We start from the raw sequence: 17,741 nt of genomic DNA on the forward strand, positions 1-17,741 counted from the left end.
TGTCCGGGGAAGGGACCGGAGCTGGGGAAGGGGCTGGAGCAGCAGGAGCAGCTGAGGGAGCTGGGGGGGCTCAGCCTGGAGGAAAGGGGGCTCAGGGGAGACCTCCTGGCTCTGCAACCCCCTGACAGGAGGGAGCTGGGTGGGGGGAAGGTGTCCTCTCCCAGCTTTAGGACCAGAGGACACAGCCTTGAGCTGCACCAGGGGAGGTTTAGATTGGACGTCAGGAGGAATTTCTTCAGAGAGAGAGGGATCAGACACTGGAATGGGCTGCCCAGGGAGGTGGTGGAGTCCCTGGATCTCTCTGAGAAGATACTGGATGTGGCACTCGGTGCCATGGTCTGGGTGACGAGGTGAGGTGGGGTCACAGGTTGGACTCGATGATCTTGGAGGTCTTTTCCAACCTAATTACAGAATCACAGAATCAACTAACCCAGACCATGGCACCACATCCGGGCTCTTCTTAAACACCTCCAGGGACAGTGACTCCACCACCTTCCCGGGCAGCCCCTTCCAATGTCTGATCCCTCTCTCTGTGAATAATTTCTCCCTACTGTCCAATCTAAACTTCCCCAGGTGCAGTTTAAGATTGCGATTCTATGATTGATTCTGTGATTGTGCTGGGCAACGTTTGGCGTTTGTGACGTCATTTCCGCCTCACAGTCGCTCCCAGGGCCTGGTTGCCAGGCAACGCGTCGCGCCGGTGACGCCACTTCCGCCTTTGGCAGGTGCGGGGGTCATGGCGGCCGTGTCCGTGTTTCCCGTCGTCGCGGGAGCTCGGCCCGGCGCTGGCGCGGATCGTGGCCGAGGCGGCGGCCGAGGCGGCGCAGGGGGAGGGCGGGCGGTTCTCGCTGGGGCTCTCGGGGGGCTCCCTGGTGGAGCTGCTGGCGCGAGAGCTGCCGCCCGCCCTCAGCGCGGCCCCCGCCGCCGCCGACCCCGCGCGGTGGCTCGTGGCCTTCTGCGACGAGCGGCTGGTGCCACCCGAGCACCCCGAGAGCACCTGCGGCGCGTACCGGGTGAGCGGGGACGGGGACAGGGGTCGGGGGGGGTTTGGAGCCCACCCTGACCCCCCCGGCCGTGTCCCCCCCCCAACCCCCCGGCCTACCCTGACTCCCCCCGGCCCGTGTCACCCCCCAGTGCCGCCCCTGTGCCCCCCATGTCCCCCTCCTGACCCCCCCCCGTGTCCCCCTCCAACCCCTGATTCCCCCCCTTGTGCCCCCCCAGGCCCAGCTGCTGCCCCGGCTGCCCCCCCCCGGCCCGCGGGTGCGGTCGGTGACCCCCGGGCTGGGCCCCGCCGCCGCCGCCAGAGACTACGGGGAGCAGCTCCGAGGAGTACGGGACTGGGACCGGGACCTGGGGGACTGGGACTGCGACTTGGGGGACTGGGGCTGGGACTTGGGGGGACTGGAGGGGACTGAAGGGGGATTGAGAGGGGACTGGGGGGCACTGGAAGGGACTGGGGGGACTGGGAGGGACTGGGGGGGACTGGGGGGGGATGGGGGGACTGGGAGGGGACCTGGAGGGGACTGGAGGGGACTGGAGGGACTGGGAGGGACTGGGGAAACTGGCAGGGACTGGGAGGCACTGGGTAAAATGGGGCAGGGGGGCATCAGGACTGACTGGAGGGGAGCTGGGAGAGCTGAGGGGAACTGCAGGGGTCCACAAGGGGTTCTGGGGGGGTCCAGGGGTCTGCAGGGAGTGTGTCCTCCCCATCCTCACCCCGTGTCCCCCCCCCAGGCTTTCCCGGGGCAGGAGGTTCCTGTGTTTGACCTGCTGGTGCTGGGGGTGGGCCCGGATGGACACACCTGCTCCCTGTTCCCAGGGCACCCCCTGCTCCAGGTGAGCCCCCCTGGGAACCCCATCACTCCCCCGGGGGTCAGTCACCCCCTCAGACCCCGTTGCCACCCCATGAGTGTCCCTGGGGACCCCCCCCCGGTGTCTCTGCCCTGTTTTTGGGGTGGTTTATCCCTTCCTCCACGATTTCCCCCTTTTCCCACGTTTCCCCCCCCAGGAGCAGGATGAGATCGTCGCTGCCCTCGAGGACTCCCCAAAGCCGCCACGGCGGCGGGTGACGCTGACGCTGCCGGTGCTGAACGCGGCGCGGAGCGTCCTGGTCGTGGCCACCGGCGCCTCCAAGGCCCCCGTGCTCAAGGTGTGTCCCGTTCCCAGGGAGGATCCCGGGATCTGGGGTTGGGAGGAGGTGATGGACACCGCATTCCCTGTCTCCCCACAGCGGATTTTGGAGGGAAGGAGGAGCCCCCCCTCCCCCCGAGCACCTCGTCCGGCCGCGCTCCGGGCGCCTGCGCGGCTCCTGGATGAGGCAGCGGCCGCGGAGCTCAGCATTCCCATGGAAAAACACCTCTGGAGTGTAGAGCTGGGGATGGATCCACGGCATTCCAGGAGCTGGGTGTCCCCCCTGGGAAACACTCCGGGTTTTAGAGCCAGAGATGAGTCTGGTGACATTCCAGAGCTGAGTATTCCCATGGAGAAACATCCAGATTGTAGAGGCAATGCGGATCCATGCATTCCAGGCAGGAATAGGGAATCCCATGGGCTGTGACCCAAAACATGGGATTTTTTTACTCTTTTGTGGGATCAAACGGTGCTTTGCAGAGCTTTCCATGGAATAATTCCTTAGATTTGCTGGGGGTTGGAATCATGTGCATGGACAGGATGATTTTGTGCTGGAGCATTTGGAATCCACGTGGGAACTGGGATGGAGGGACTGGGAGGGAGGAATGGGGGGAAATGGGCTGGAATGAGTGGATTTGAGTCTGACATTCCAGGCAGCCCAGGAGCTGAGTATTCCCAGTATTCCCAAAACACTGCAGAGCATAGAGCTGGTGCTGAATCCAGGACATTTCAAGCAGGGAATAGGGAATCCCACGGGCTGTGCCCCAGAACGTGGGATTTTGGACTGTTTTTGGGAACAAACGGTGCTTTGCTGAGTGTGAATTTCCGTGTCAGAATTCCTTGGATTTGGGGGGATCCGGGTGGGAATTGTGAACAGGGACGGGATTGTTTTGTGCTGGAGGGTTTGGAATCTGGTTGGGGACTGGGGGGGCTGGGATGGACTGGGAGGGGGGTGGGATGGACTGGGAGGGTTGGGATGGACTGGGGGGGGCTGGGATGGTCTGAGATGGACTGGGGTGGAGTGGGAGCTCCGGGATGGACTGGGATGGACCTGGGGGGTTGGGATGAACTGGGATGAACTGGGAGAGGGATGGGAAGGGCTGAATGGACTGGGAGGGGGCTGGGACAGAGGGAAAATGGGCCTGAACGCGGCGGATTTTGGTCAAGCAGAAGCCGTGGCTCCTCCCGCTGGCACCGCCTCCTTCCCTCTGGAATTCTCTCCACAGAAAAGAGCCTTTAATTCCTGCTGCGGCTGCTGCCAAAGTCCCGCCCCTCTCCCGAAAAAACCTCATCCCCAAAACTTTCCATCTGCCACAATCCCGCTCTGTGTCACTCCCTTGCCCTACTCCAGCTGCTTCCCAGATATTCCTCTTTATTCCCTGTTTGTTCCTATTTGTTTGCCTTTATTCCCATGTCTTTGCTGCTCCTCCCAGAGCTCTGGGTGGATCCACCCTCTCCATTCCAAATCCGGGATTTTTTTGGGGATAAAACAGGCTCTGAGGGCCTGATTTTTGGGAAGCTTTCCCCAATTCCCGTCAATCCCAGCCCCCGCTTCCCCCTCAGGAGCTGCTGTGGAACTTCGTGTTTTTCCTGGAGGGAATGAAGGGGGGCAGGGGTGAGGGGCTGGGATGTTCCCAGCTGGAATTCCTTGCTGCCTTGGCAGAAATTCCAGGGTTTTTTTATCCTCTGAGCAGCGATTCCCATGTTTGTCCAGCGGGGCTCCTTCCCAGCTGTTCCCATGGAGCCGTTCCAGGATCCTGAGGTTCAGCTGCTTCTTTTCCTGGCGGTTTTCCTTTCCCTTCCTCCTCCCGGAGCTCTCAGAGGGAAAATCGGGATGTTTTCCATGACAGACACCCCCCGAACTTGTTTTCCACGTGAAAAACATCCCACCCCCCCCCCCCCCCAAATCCCGTCGGGTTTTCCCGGGGGATGAACCACGCGGGGCTTGGGGGCGTGTCCCAGGGGAGGGGGCGTTTCCCCAGGGAGGGGGCGTGTCCCCAGGGGAGGGGGCGTGCCCATGCGCGCGGCCGTGAGGGAGGAGGGGGGGCGGCCAAGATGGCGGCGCGGCCGTGGCAGCTCGCGGTGATGCTGCTGCCGCTGCTGCTGCCTGGGGACGGGCCCGGGGGGCTCCGGGGGGCCCGGGGGGATCCTACGGCTTCGGGCCCGGTCCCGCCCGCCGCCTATTTCCCCGAGGAGCGCTGGAACCCCGAGTCGCCGCTGCGGCCGCCGCGCGTGGCCGTGGCGCTGCTGGCGCGGAACGCGGCCCACGCGCTGCCCCTCGTGCTGGGGGGGCTCGAGAGGCTGCGGCACCCCAAGGACAGGATGGCCGCTCTGGTGCGTCTGGGGGGGCTTGGGGGGGGCTTGGGGACACCGTGGGGACACGGGAGCCCGTGTGTGACCCCCCGTGTGTGACCCCCCCCCCCCCGTGTGACCCCCGTGTCCCCCCAGGGTGGCCGTGGATCACAGCGTGGACAACACGTCGGCCCTGCTGCGGGAGTGGCTGGGCCGGGTCCGGGGGCTCTACCACCGGGTGGAGTGGAGGCACCAGGAGGAGCCACGGTCAGGGATGGGGGGAGCTCGCGGGGGACCCTGGGGGGGCTCATGGGGAGCTCTGAGGGTCCAGAGGGTCCCCTTGGGCTGGGGGTGCTCCCTGTGAATGTCCAGGCTTGGGGGGGTCCCCATGGGCTGGGGGTGCATCCCTGTGAATGTCCAGGCTTGGGGGGGTCCCCATGAAATGCAGGTTTTGGGGGATCCCCATGGGCTGGGGGTGCCCAAATTTGGGGAGGGGTGTCCCTGTGATTTCCACCGGTTTTGGGGGGGGGTCCTTGTGAGTGCCCCGGTTTTTGGAGGGTCTCCCTGGGCTGGTTGTCCCTCCTCTCGGGGTGTCCCAGGCCGTGGGTGGGTGCTGGGGGGTCTCACCGTGCCCCCCCCCCCCAGGTCGTACCCTGATGAGGAGGGTCCCAAACACTGGAGCCCCTCCCGCTACGAGCACGTGATGAGGCTGCGACAGGAGGCCCTCGAGGCTGCCGGGCCATGTGGGCCGACTACCTGCTGGTAGGGGGGGGTCCCGAATTTGGGGGGGGCCTGGGGGTCCCCACATTGGGGGGTGGCCCTGGGAGGGTCCCCCCACTGATCCCGGGGTACCCTGGGGGTCCCATGGGGTACCCCCCTGACCCCGGGGGTCTCAGGGGGTGCCCCCTGACCCGTGTCCCCCTACCCCCTGTGCCCCCAGTTCCTGGACGCCGACAACGTGCTGACGAACCCGGACACGCTGGGGCTGCTGATGGCCGAGAAACAGAACCGTGGTGGCCCCGATGCTCGACTCCCGCGCCGCCTACTCCAACTTCTGGTGCGGGATGACCCCCCAGGTGAGGAGGGACCCCCCAGGTGAGGAGGGACCCCTGGGGAGGTTTGGACTCCTTAGGTGAGGAGAGACCCCCAGGGGAGGAGAGAGACCCCCCAGGTGAGATTTGGGACCCCGGTGCCATTCCTGGTCCCATTCCCTGTTCCCAATATTATTCCTTTTTCCCAGTGTCATTCCTGGTGCCATTCCCATTCCCAGGGCTTTTACCACTACAGCCCTGCATACCTGCCCTATTTCGGGTGTAATTCCCAGTGTATTCCCATTCCTGTTCCCATTCCCCAGGGCTATTACCGCCGCACCCCCGCGTACCTGCCCCTGCGCCGGCTGGGAGCGCCGCGGCGCTTCGCCTGGTGCCGATGGTGCACTCGACGTTCCTGCTGGATCTGCGCCGGGATGCGCTCGGGGGGTCTCGCCTTCCACCCGCCCCCCCCCGGCTACAGCGGCGCCTTCGACGACATCATCGTGTTCGCCTTCGCCTGCCGGCACGCGGGTCAGTGGAGTGGGATGGGATGGGATGGGATGGGATGGGATGGGATGGGATGGGCTGGGCTGGGATGGGATGGGATGGGATGGGATGGGTGGGATGGGATGGATGGGCTGGGATGGGATGGGATGGGATGGGATGGGATGGGATGGATGGGGGGTCAGTGCCAGGGCTGGGCTTTGGGTGGAATTTGGGTTAGCTTTGGGCTGGGCTTTGGGGTGGGTTTAGGGTGGGATTTGGGTGGATTTGGGCTGGACTTGATGTCAGGCTGTGCTTGACTTCAGTCCCTTGAGCACAGCTCGGGGCTGGGCCTCAGCTTTGCGCCAGCTTTGGCTTTGGGTGCCCCCCTATTCCTGTCCCATCCCCATTCCCAGTTGTGAGCCCCTGATTCCCATTCCAGGGGTGACCCCCCATCTACCTCCTGATCCCATTCAGGAGTGACACCCCCTGTTCCCATCCCCATTCCTGGGGTGCCCCCCCATTCCCAATCCTGTTCCAGGGGTCCAGGTGTTCGTCAGTAACCAGGAGGTGTTTGTTGGGTTCCTGAGCCCATCCCAATCCCATTCCCAATCCCGTTCCAGGGGTCCAGATGTTCGTCAGTAACCGGGAGGTGTTCGGGTTCCTGCCGGTCCCGCTGCGCTCCCACAGCTCCCTGCGGGACGAGGCCGACAACTTCCTGCACGTCCAGCTGGAGATCATGGGTGAGGGGCGGGATCCACGCAGATCCAGGGCCTTGGGAGCCTGGCATGGAATGGGGGGACCCCACAGAGTCAACCCCAGACTCCTGGGATGGGAAATTGGGCATTGGGAATGTCCCATCCAGGCTCGGGGATTCATTCCTGGTGGGATGGAGATATTTGGGATTGGGTATGTCCCCTCCAGACTCTGGGGTTGATTCCCAGTGGGATTCTCCCATTCCCAGTGAAGCTCCCTCCGGCCGAAGCCCTCCCCCCACGTGTGGGTGCCCCCCAAGGTCCCCGACAAGATGGGCTTTGATGAGGTGAGTGTGACATTCCCTCGGGATTTTGGGATGGGATCCCTCTTCCTTTTCGGATTTGGGGTCATTTTTTTCCCCCTTCCCTTCCGAATTTTGGCTTGTTTTCCCACTTTTCTGCTGGATGTTTCTTCCCTCCCCTCTGGATTCCAGTTGGATTACCCCATTCCCCACTGGATTTTTGGGTGGTTTTCCCACTTTTCCTCTGGATTTCGGGTGGGATTATCCCTCTCTCCTCTGGATTTCGGGCGGATTATCCCACTCCCCTCCTGACTTTTGGTGGTTTATCCTATTCCCTTGTGGGACTTTGGGTGGATTCTCCCATTCCCATTGGGATTGGGTGGATATTCCCAAATTCCCCCCCCTCCCAGGTGTTCCTGATCAACCTGCAGCGCCGCTCCGAACGCCGGGCACGGATGCTCCGGACGCTCCAAGGAGCAGGGAATTTCCTGCAAACTGGTGGAGGCCGTGGACGGTCGGTGAGTTTGGGGCTCCCGGGGGGGGTCTCCAGGGGAATCTTTCCCAAGGGATCCCCCTCTGGAAGCCTCCCTGGCTCCGCAGGGCCCTGAACAGCAGCGAGGTGGAGGCGCTGGGGATCCGGATGCTCCCGGGATACCGGGACCCCTTCCACGGGCGGCCCCTCACCCGGGGGGAGGTGGGCTGCTTCCTCAGCCACTTCCGCATCTGGCAGGAGGTGAGGGGGGGTCTGGGGGGTCCTGGGGGGTCCGGGGGGGGTCTGGGTCTCAGCAGGGCTCCGGGGGCATCCAGGGAATTGGGATCCAGGGATATCCAGGGAATGAGAGGGGCAGGCAGGGGGGAGCTGAGCTGCTTCCTCAGCCACTGCTGGGTCTGGCAGGAGGTGAGGGGGGTCTGGGGGGTCCGGGGGGTCTGGGGATGATCCAGGGGGGTCCGGGACTGCCAGGGAATGCAGGGAACGGGAGGCAGGCAGGGGGGAGCTGAGCTGACTCCCAGGATGGCCCTGGATGGGGATCATTCCCAGATCTCAGCGCGGGGGCTGCGCAAGTCCTTGGTGTTCGAGGACGATTTGCGCTTCGAGATCTTCTTCCGCCGGCGCCTCACGGAGCTCATGGAGGAGCTGGAGGAGGCTGGGACGCCCTGGGACCTCATGTGAGTCTGGGGCCTTCATCCCCCTCCTCATCCTCATCCCAACCCCTGGGACCTCATGTGAGTCTGGGGCCTTCATCCTCATCCCCATCCCACCCCTTCCTCCCCTCATCCCTCTCCTCCTCCTCCTCCCTCAGTTACCTGGGCCGGAAGCGGCTGCACCCGGAGCGCCCGGAGCGCCCCGTTCCCGGTGTCCGGAACCTGGTGGAGGCGGGATATTCCTACTGGACGCTGGGATACGCCCTGTCCCTGAGTGGGGCCAGGAAGCTGCTGGAGGCGGAACCCCTGGGAAAGATGATCCCGGTGGATGAATTCCTGCCCGTCATGTTCGACCGGCACCCACTGTGAGGGACTCGGGATACAGGGACATGGGATGTGGGATACAGGGACCATGGGATGTGGGATGCAGGGATGCGGGAGGGACACGGGGATTCGGATCCTCCTGGGAGACCAGGACCCCTTCCATGGAAGGATAAGGGAGGGACACAGGATCCTGTTTTCTCTCCCCTCCAGCTTCTCCCAGCACTTCTCCTGTGGTTTTTCCAGGATTTCTCACCCTTTCCACCTCATTTTCCCTGTATTTCTCACCCCTTTTCCCTGATTCACCCCCAGCTCTGACTATTCCCGGCACTTCTCCCGCAGGGATCTCGTGGCCTTTTCCGCGGAGCCGCTGCTGCTCTTCCCGACGCACTACACGGGGGACGCGGGATACTCGTGAGCGACACCGAGACCCCACGCTCTGGGACGAGTCCCCCTGGCCCGGGGGGGTCACGATCCCGCAGGAATCCCGGGAATCCCGGAAACTCCAACCTGCTCCGGGACAGCCCCGCCCACGCCCGCGACGAGCTCTGAGACTCTTTCAGGAATTCCCAGAATTCCAAGGGACACCCGAGACCACCCCCCCCTCCCTGGGGCTGGGAGGGGGAGCAGATCCTGCGGGAATCCCGGGATTTCTGACCCGATCCGGGACAGCCCCGCTCCAGGATGAGTGCTGAGGTCCCGGGAATGCCGGGAATTCCAGGGCTCCGGACACCCCAGTAAATTTTATTTTTATTTTTATTTCTATCCATCAAGTTTTGTTTTTGGGGGGGGGGAGAATTCTGATTTCTCTCCCATCCCCCCCCCCAGATGTTCTCCCCCTCGGAATTCCTGAATTAGGGATCTTGGGATGGTCCCTCAAAGTCCTGGGGGAATTTGGGAGGGAGGAAAATGAAGCAACACCCCCCTCCCCCCCCAGAATCTCCATTTGGGGGTTATGATCCCCCCTCCCCTCATTGGAATACCCCCGAAATTCCCAAATTAGGGATCCTGGGATGGTCACTTGAGGTCTGAGGGAGGGAAACTGAGGCAGGACCCCCCGAGCTCGAGTCTGGGGGCTCCCAGTGGGCTCAGGGGGGCAGTTTGGGTGGATTTTTGGATGGCTTTTTGGGGTTTTTCTGGGGGGGTGGTGTATTTTGAGGGGGTCCCGGGGGTGTTTTTGGGGTCACAGCTCATCGTGCTCGTCGTGGGGGGCGGGGGGCTCCCTGCAGGCCGCGGGGGTCTCCAGCTCCAGCAGATACTCGCAGCGACTCGGCTCCGTGGCCGCCACCAGCGCCGTGTCCGTGTGCCACACATCAACCTCACCTGGGGGGCACAGGGGGGGTCAGGGGGGCAGCGGGGGGGTCAGAGGACACCCAGGGGCACTCCCAGGGCATCACAGGGGACGGGACAGCCCCCTCCCGGGTGACCACAAGGGACAGGGGCACCCCCCAAAGAGACATGGGGACAGGGAGACCCCCCCCGGGGACTTGGGAACCCTCCCCGGGTGACCCCAAGGGACAGGGACACCACCCCAGGGGATGAGGGGATCAGGGGAGTCACAGATGTTTTGGGGGGCTCGGAGGGGGAGGTCAGGGATGTTTTGGGGTCCCCTCTCACCGTGGTGGCCCGGTTGGGGCCCTGCCAGCACCCCATGCCCTGCTCATACTTGTGGGCGCTGAACTTGTCGCCTTCGGGGCCGGCCCAGGAGCCCCAGGTCCTGTTTTTGGGGGGGGTGCACGGAGGGGGGGTCAGGTCAGCTCAGGGGGACACGGGGGGTCCCCTGAGGGGGTTTTTGGGGGGGGTCTCTCACCCCAGGGTTGGTCTCGGAGCCACCGTTTTTGGGCCTCTGGGTGACGCGTGGGTGGAAGGGGCACAGGCGGGTAAACGTACCTGGGGGGGCACGGGGGGGCTTGGGGGGGGCCACGAGGTCCCCTGTGCCCCCCCAGGATCCCCCCCAGTGTCCCCAAAAGTCCCTTGTCACCCCCCCCAGACCCTTTCCTGCCCCTCAGGACGCCCCCAGTGTCCCCTGGCCCGAGCCCCCCCCCCCCCGCCCCAGTGTCACCACAATGGTCACTGATGTCTCCCCAGTTTGACCCCCAAAAACCCACCCCAGTGTCCCCCAAGAGCCCCCATCACCCCCCCGACCCTCTCCCTGTCTCCTTTGAGCCCCCCCCCCGACCCAAATGAACCCCCCAAAGTTCCCCCCCAGGACCCACCAGAGACCCCTCCCTTACTTGAAAATTCCCAGTTCCCAGCACTGGTTGTACTGGTACAGAACCCTCCCCCAGCCCCCCATTATTGCCCCCCCCCGAGGCCCCTCAGTGATCCCCCCCCCCACGACTCCCCCCATCCCCCCAAGCCCCCCAGGACCCCCCTCACTCGATGGTGCTCAGCTCATAGCACTGTTTGTACAGGTACGAGACTCGCCCTCGGGGCCGAAATCAAACCCCAATTCCTGTTCCAGGGCCCTGGGAGGGGGGGAAAGGGGGGGTCAGGGGGGGGTCCCCAAACCCCCCTAAACCACCCTCAGAGCCCCCCAACCCGCCCCCAGACCTCAAATCCCACCAAACTCCCCCTCAGCCCCAGAGAAACTGAGGCGGGGGGGCAAAGGAGGTTGTGTCTCCCCTCACCCCAAAAGGGTTTTGGGGTGTGTCCCCCCAAGGGTTTTTAGGGTCACCCACAGGTTTTTAGTGTCGGCGTCCTCATGTTTTTGGGGTCTGCCCCATGTTTTAGGGTGCCATCCCAGGTTTTGGGGTCCCCCTTGTTTTTTGGGGTTCCCCGACAGGTTTCTGGGGTTCCTGACAGGTTTTTGGGGTGTCCCCCCCCCGTACTTGATCCCGTCCTCCGCCTCCTTCAGCGCCCGCTCGGCCTCGGCCAGCTCGTCCCGGGGCCCGTTGGCAGCTGGGGGGGGCCAGGGGGGGTCAGGGGGGTCCCCAAAACTGGGACCATCCCCCGGGGGGGACAGAGAGGGACCAGCCCCCTCAGCCCCCCCAAAACCCCAGTTCCCCCTCCCGAAACCCCCCAAGTCCCACCCAGGACCCCCCAAACCCACCCCAGACCCCCAAACCCCCAGTTTCCCTTCCCTGAACCCCCCCCGGGACGCTCAAAACCCCCAGGACCCCCAAAGCCCCAATTCCCCCTCCCCAACATCCCCAGCCCCCCTCAGGACCCTCCAGGCCCCCTCAGGACCCCCCCAAGCCCCCTCAGGACCCCCCCAAGACACCCCAGGACCCCCCAAAGCCCCAGTTCCCCCTCCCCAAACATCCCAAGGCCCCTCCAAAGCCCCCCAGGACCCCCCCAGGAATGCCCCAGGACCCTCCCGCGGGCCCCCCCAAACCCTCGTTCCCCCTCCCAAGGCCCCCCTGGACCCCCAAAACCCCCCACCTCAATGAGGGCCTGGGTGGCCTCATCATAGGGGGGCTCCTCCTCGGGGGGCTCCTACTCAGGGGGCTCCTTCCCCTCCTGGGGCTGCGGGGGGGGGCCACTGGGGGCAGTGGGGGGTCACAGGGGGGTCCCAAACCCCCCCCAGCCCCCCAAAACTGGGGTAGGGGGTGGGGAGGCCCAAAATTTGGGTATTGGGACCACCCCCCCTTCAAATTGGGATCCAGAAACGCCCAAATTGGGGCCTGGGGACACCCTTCCCCAAAATTAGGGTCTCAGGAACCCCCTCAAAAATGGGGTCCAGCGATTCCCAAAATTGGGGTCCATGGACTCTCCCTCCGAAAATGGGGATCAGAGACCCCCCACCCCCAAAATTGGGGTCCAGGGACCCCCCCACCTTGAGCTCTTCGTCAGGACCTTCCTCCTCTCATCATCATCTTCCTACTCCTCTGGCTCTTCCTCCTCCTCTTCTTCCTGGGGGGGGGTCTCATCCAGGGAGGGCTCAGGGGGGGTTTGGGGGGGCTCAGCTTGGCCCTGGGGTGAGGGGGGTGGGTCAGAGCACCCAGATTTTGGGGTCCCAACCCCCCCCCCAAGTTCACGGACCCTCTCAAGTTCTGGGGAAACACCCCCCCAAGTTCCCCAAAATTCAGGGACCCCACCAAGTTCTGGAGACCCCCCCCAAGCCGCCCAAATCTGGGGGGCCCCCAAACCCACACGTGGGTCGAGCCGCTCCCGGACGCTCTCCCAGATCCGCTCCCGGAATGTTCCAGAATCCACAGCACCCCGGGCCCCAGCAGTGCCTGAGGGAGGTCAGGGGGGTCAGAGGGGGGTCGGGGTCACCCCTGGGGGTCCCCCCAAATTCGGGGGAGGGGTTTTTGGGGGGTTTTTGGGGGGGGTCCCACCTCGGCCTCGGTCTCTGAGAAGGCGCCCGTATCCGTCGGGGTCCAGCTCAGGGGGGCCTGGAGCTCGGCCCCGGTCAGCCTGGGGGGGCAGGGGGGGTCAGGTGGGCCACTCAAACCTCTGGGACCCACCTGGGCCCCCCCAAGCCACCCAGACCCACCGTCCATCCCCGTCCGTGTCCAGCTCAGCGAAGGCTTCGGCCGCTCGAGCCTCGTCCGCGCCGCCGCCGCTGCCGCCCTTTGCTCTTTTGGGGGTCGCACCCACGATTTGGGGGGTCAGGGACACCCCCCCAGGAGGACACAGCGGTCCAAGGGACCCCCAAACCCACCCGGGGGGACAGATGTCTGAGGACCCCCCGAAATCACCCCCCAAGTGTCTCCCTCCAGGAAACCATGGGATTGGCACTACAGGGACCCAAACCCTTCAAACCATCTGAGCCCCCTCAACACCCCCCCACAGCCCTAAATCCCTACCTACCCCAAAACCTCCAGGCCCACCCTATGCTCCCTGTTCTCCCCAGACCCCCCAGACCCCCTTTAACCACCAAAGCCCCCCAGACCTCCCCTTACCCCTTTTAAAGCTCCCCCTACCCCCACTTCCTGCAGTGTCCCCCCTCACCATCCATTCAGGTCCCCCCATGACCCCCTCGGTACCACCAGAACCCCCCCACACCCCCAATCCCTCCAGGCGTCCCCCAAGCCCCCACCAAGCCCCCCGACCACCCCCCAAAGCCCCCCTTACCCCCCCCATTTCCTGCGGTGCTCCCCCCCTGGCCGCCGTTCGGGGCCTTTCAGCCGCCTCCTTGGCCGCCCGGAGGGTACCCCACGCGCTGCTTCCATGCTCCTTCCGGGACTCCTGCAGACCCCCCCGCCGGGCCTGGAGGGGGAGAGACCCCCAAAATTAACCTACAGACCCCCCTGGAGACCACAGACCCCAAAAATCACCCACAGCCCACCAGAGCCACTCTAAGCCAGGCCAGGGGGGGACACCAAAAACCCCCAATATCCCCCAAAATCCCCCCCCAAACCCCTCTGCGACCCCCCCAAGCCCCCCTGTGCCCACCTGCTTGTCCCTCATGCCCTCGGCCGCCTCCTGCACCAGCCGCTGCCGCAGCACGAAGCCCTCGCGGGCCAGGGCGGCCAAACGGCTGCGGGCCTCGCGCTCCCGCCGGCCACGCTCCCTGCGGGGACCCCAAAATCAAGGGGGCACCCCCACATCGGGGACACCCCCCGGAGCCACTGCCAGTCACTCCCAGTGAGCTCCAGTCCGTCCCAGTAATCTCCCAACCCTGCCGGGCCTCGTGTTTCCACCCCAAGTGCCCCCCAGGTCCCTCCCCACTCCCTCCCAGTGTCCCCCAGTCTCTCCCAGTCCCCCCCAGTCTCTCCCAGTGCTCCCAGTCCCACCTGCATGTGTTCTCACACCCGGCCTCACTGTCCCACTCGTCGGTGCCATCGCAGCAATCTGGGGGGGCACAGGGGGGTTCAGCACCTTTGGGGACCCCTGACCCCCCCCAGACCCCAGCAGTGACCTCCAAAACCCCCAGGAACCCCCAGACCCCCCACCCACCCCCTGGACATCCAAACCTTCCCCCAAAGCCCCAGTTCCTCCCTCCAAGTCCCCCCAGGGACCTTCCCGTCCCTCTGGGGGAGTCCCAATCCCCCTGAGTGCCCCCCCAACCCCTCCAGTGACACCCAGACCCTCCCAGTTACACCCAGTTCCCCCCAGACCACCCCAAGCCCCCCAGACCCACCACAGACTCCGTCGTTGACATGGGCTGCGGGGATGGTGCGGGGTCGGTGCCGGCGTTGGTGCAGGGAAGCGCCCGTTGGGGCAGGCGGGGGTCCCTGGGGGATTTGGGGGGTTAAACACCCCCTGATCCACCGGGGGGGTGTTGGGAGAGAGATTGGAGACCCCTCCCAAAATCTGGGGGGGCAGGAAGGTCCCTGAGGGGTTTTGGGAGAGGTTTGGGGTCCCAAAGAGTCAGGGTAGGGTCTCTGAGGGGGTGTCTGGGGGTCCCTGGGGGAGTCCTGGGGGTCCTGGGGTGTCTGGGGTCCTTGGGGGTCCCAAGCGTCCAGTGGGTGCAGGGGTTCAGGGCTGGTTTCTGGGGTCCCAGAGGGTGGGGGCTGTTTGGGGGGGGGGTCCCTGGGGGTCCCACTGGGAGGGAGATGATTGAGGGGGTCATGGGGGGGTCCTGGCGGTCTCACCAGGCTCATCAGACCCCTCCCCACAGTCACTTCTGGGCGTCTGAGGGTCCCAGCAGGTGTGGGATGTCAGGGGGGATTTCTGGGTGGTCCCAGAGGGTGGGGGCTATTTGAGGGGGTCTCTGAGGGTCCCAGTGGGTTTGGGGTAGTCTCTGGGGGTGCCGGGGGTCTCACCAGGTTCATCAGAGCCGTCCCCACAGTCGCAGTAGTCGTCGTTGACCCAGGAGAAGTCGATGGTGGCGGAGCCGTCGAGGCACCGGAACGGCCTCGAGGGGTCGTAGAACGGCAGATCTGGGGGGCACGGGGGGGGTCAGGGGGAGCATGGGGGGCACGGGGGTATCAGGGGGGCCAGGGAGCCTGGGTGGTCGGGAGGGGGTCAGGGGGGACATTTAGGGTTGTAGGGGGTCCTGGGGGATTTGAGGGAGGTTTTGAGGGGGGTTTAAGGTGGGTTTAGGGGGGGATCGGGGGGTATTTGGGGTGTTTCTGGGGGTCTCACTCAGTGGTGAGGACCACCCCGGGGCCATGTCACCATCACCTCAGGGGGGCTGGGGGATTTGGGATTGGGGGTTCAGGGTTGGTTTGGGGGTTCAGGGTGGTCTGGGGGTTCAGGGGGGGCTCAGGGGGGTTTGGGGTCTCAGGGGGTCCCACTCACTGATCAGGGCCACCCCCGGGGTCGTGTCACCATCACCTCGGGGGGGCCGGGCAGGGCCGGGGGCAGCAGCAGCAGCAGCAGGAGGGGGGAAGGGGCACCATGGCAGGGCTGGGGGGACACACAAAATTGAGAGACCTCCCCCAGAGACCCCTGGGCACCCCCAGACCCTCCCAGACCCCCCCAATACCCCCGTATCCTTCTATAGATCACCCCAGACCCCCCGAAATCCCCCTTTAGACCCCTCCAAAACACCCCATCGACCCGCCCAAAGCCCCCCAGGCCCCCTTTTAGACCCCCCACCACCTCCCAGATCCCCACAGGCCCCCCAGATCCTCCTTTAGACTCTTCCAGACCCCCTATAAATCCCCCCAATATCCTCCTATAAAACCCCCCAGACCCTCATGGACCACCCCATCCCCTTTTAGACCCCCCCAGACCCCTATAGCGCTCACAGACCCTCTAAGACCTCCCAGATTCGCCCCCCGGACCCTCCCAGTCCCCCCAAAGACCCCCGACCGACCCTTTAGACCCCTCAAATCCCCCCCAGGTACCCTCTGGGACCTCCCCGACCGCCTCTAGATCCCCTCAGAACCCTCTCACATCCTCCCTTAGACCCTTCAGACCTCCCAACCCCCCCAGATACCCCAAATCCCCCCGGGACCCCCCAAACCCCCCGCCCGGTACCGGGTCGGGCCTCGCGCGCTCGGGGCCACACGGCGGAACGGAACTGGGCGGAGGCGGAACTTCCGGTTATAGTCTCCGCCGTCCTCCTGTAGCGGTCTCCCATTTTGGAGGTAGTGGCGTCCGGACTTTACTCTGTGGGCGACGCCATCTTGGGTGTGGCGGCGCAGACAATCAGCGCCGACGCGTCCTCGTGTCACGGCGACGAAGGGGCGGGGCGAGGGGGGCGGAGCCGGGGCGGCACGTGCTGGGGGGGGGGGGGCGGGATTTTTGGGGGGGATTTGGGGAATTTTGGGGGGCTCGGGGGGGGTCAGGCGGTCCTGAGAGAGTCGGGGGGTCCTGAGGGGGATTTGGGGGGTCTTAAGCGGAATTTGGGGAGTCTTGGGGGGGGGGTGTCCCAGGGAGGGATTTAGAGGGTCTTTGGGGAGAATTTGGGGGTCCCGAGGGGGATTTGAGGGTCCCAGGGGGTATTTTAGGGGGGGTCCAAGCGGGGATTTGGGAGATCCCGTGGGAATGTGATGGGTCCTGGGGGGGAGGGTGTCAAGGCGTTCTGGACAGGATTTGGAGGGTCCTGGAGGGGGGTTGTGGGAGCTTGGGGTGCTCGAGGGGTCGGGGGGTCCTGGGGAGGGCAATATAGGGGGGTCCTGGGGAGGACTGGGGGGTCCCAGGGGAGGTTTTGGGGGTCCTGGGGAGATCTGGGGGGTCTCGGGGAGGATTTGGGGGTCCCTGGGGAGGGTTTTGGGGGTCCCAGGGGGCAGAGGGTCCCCAAAAGTCCTCGGGATTCGGGGGGGGGTGCACAGCCCCCTCGACTCTCCCTGTGCCCCCCAGGGACCTCCCAATGGCCGCCTGGGGCAAGAGCGAGACCACGGTACTGGGGGGGGGAAACTGGGGAGTCCCTGGGGGGCTGGGGGAGGACTTGAGGAGAACTGGAGGGTCCAGAGGGGGGACTGGGGGGCACTGGGGGGGTTGAGGGGACGATTGGGGGGGTTATTGGGGAGTGGGGGGGCAGATTAAGAGGGATTTGGGGCTGTTGGGGGGGTCTCTGACCCCCCTTTTCTTCCCCCAGCCCGGGCTCAGCCCCGGCGGCGGCAGCGGGACCTGACGGTGAGGGGGAGCTGGGACCCCCTCTGGCCCCCTTGACCTCTGTGTGACCCCTCTGTGACCCCTGACCCTTGTATGACCTTGTGAACTTCTGGTGACCCCCATGACCACTGTGATCCCCTTGTGATCTCTCATGAACTTCTGACCCCTCAGTGCCCCCTGATCCCTCTATGGACTCCCCATGACCCCCCAACCGTGTGTGACCCCATGACCCCTGTCCCCTGTGTGACCCCTGTGTGACCCCCTGACCCCCGTATGACCCCTGTGTGACCCCATGACCCCCGTGTGACCCCTGTGTGAACCCATGACCCCGTGTGGTCCCCTGTATGACCCCTGTGTGACCCCATGACCCCCGTGTGACCCCCTGTGTGACCCCATTACCTCTGTGTGACCCCCTGTGTGACCCCATGACCCCGTGTGTCCACCCC

At 65.0% G+C, this 17,741-nt stretch overlaps 3 protein-coding genes across 3 annotated transcripts; 2 read left to right on the plus strand and 1 right to left on the minus strand.

Moving 5' to 3' along the window:
• Nucleotides 1-736: 736 nt before the first annotated feature.
• PGLS (6-phosphogluconolactonase) lies at nucleotides 737-2,952 on the plus strand. Its single transcript, XM_032677600.1, is given in 6 exon segments — nucleotides 737-754; nucleotides 756-1,013; nucleotides 1,222-1,329; nucleotides 1,735-1,836; nucleotides 2,009-2,149; nucleotides 2,231-2,952. Coding segments are annotated over 6 exon segments (954 nt in total). The 3' UTR covers nucleotides 2,558-2,952.
• Nucleotides 2,953-4,185: 1,233 nt separating this feature from the next.
• COLGALT1 (collagen beta(1-O)galactosyltransferase 1) lies at nucleotides 4,186-9,164 on the plus strand. The gene is given in 20 exon segments (XM_032677602.1): nucleotides 4,186-4,466; nucleotides 4,579-4,689; nucleotides 5,068-5,153; nucleotides 5,156-5,184; nucleotides 5,363-5,422; nucleotides 5,424-5,498; nucleotides 5,777-5,842; nucleotides 5,845-5,892; nucleotides 5,894-5,984; nucleotides 6,560-6,679; nucleotides 6,901-6,923; nucleotides 6,925-6,978; nucleotides 7,344-7,406; nucleotides 7,408-7,451; nucleotides 7,534-7,666; nucleotides 7,973-8,100; nucleotides 8,235-8,441; nucleotides 8,710-8,809; nucleotides 8,812-8,827; nucleotides 8,830-9,164. Coding segments are annotated over 20 exon segments (1,998 nt in total). The 3' UTR covers nucleotides 9,093-9,164.
• Nucleotides 9,165-9,181: 17 nt separating this feature from the next.
• PRKCSH (protein kinase C substrate 80K-H) lies at nucleotides 9,182-16,382 on the minus strand. The gene is made up of 16 exons (XM_032677599.1): nucleotides 16,216-16,382; nucleotides 15,532-15,639; nucleotides 15,054-15,170; nucleotides 14,082-14,139; nucleotides 13,741-13,858; nucleotides 13,423-13,554; nucleotides 12,839-12,924; nucleotides 12,681-12,759; nucleotides 12,493-12,578; nucleotides 12,173-12,312; nucleotides 11,782-11,877; nucleotides 11,229-11,298; nucleotides 10,777-10,865; nucleotides 10,208-10,287; nucleotides 10,015-10,114; nucleotides 9,182-9,720 (listed from the first exon to the last, which is right to left on the minus strand). Exons 1-10 carry the CDS (start codon nucleotides 16,316-16,318, stop codon nucleotides 12,189-12,191), a joined length of 1,011 nt encoding a protein of 336 aa, XP_032533490.1. The 5' UTR covers nucleotides 16,319-16,382; the 3' UTR covers nucleotides 9,182-9,720; nucleotides 10,015-10,114; nucleotides 10,208-10,287; nucleotides 10,777-10,865; nucleotides 11,229-11,298; nucleotides 11,782-11,877; nucleotides 12,173-12,188.
• Between the last annotated feature and the right edge of the window lie 1,359 nt (nucleotides 16,383-17,741).

The sequence above is a fragment of the Chiroxiphia lanceolata genome, unplaced genomic scaffold, assembly GCF_009829145.1.
Source record: "Chiroxiphia lanceolata isolate bChiLan1 unplaced genomic scaffold, bChiLan1.pri scaffold_67_arrow_ctg1, whole genome shotgun sequence".
NCBI classification, from domain to species: domain Eukaryota; kingdom Metazoa; phylum Chordata; class Aves; order Passeriformes; family Pipridae; genus Chiroxiphia; species Chiroxiphia lanceolata.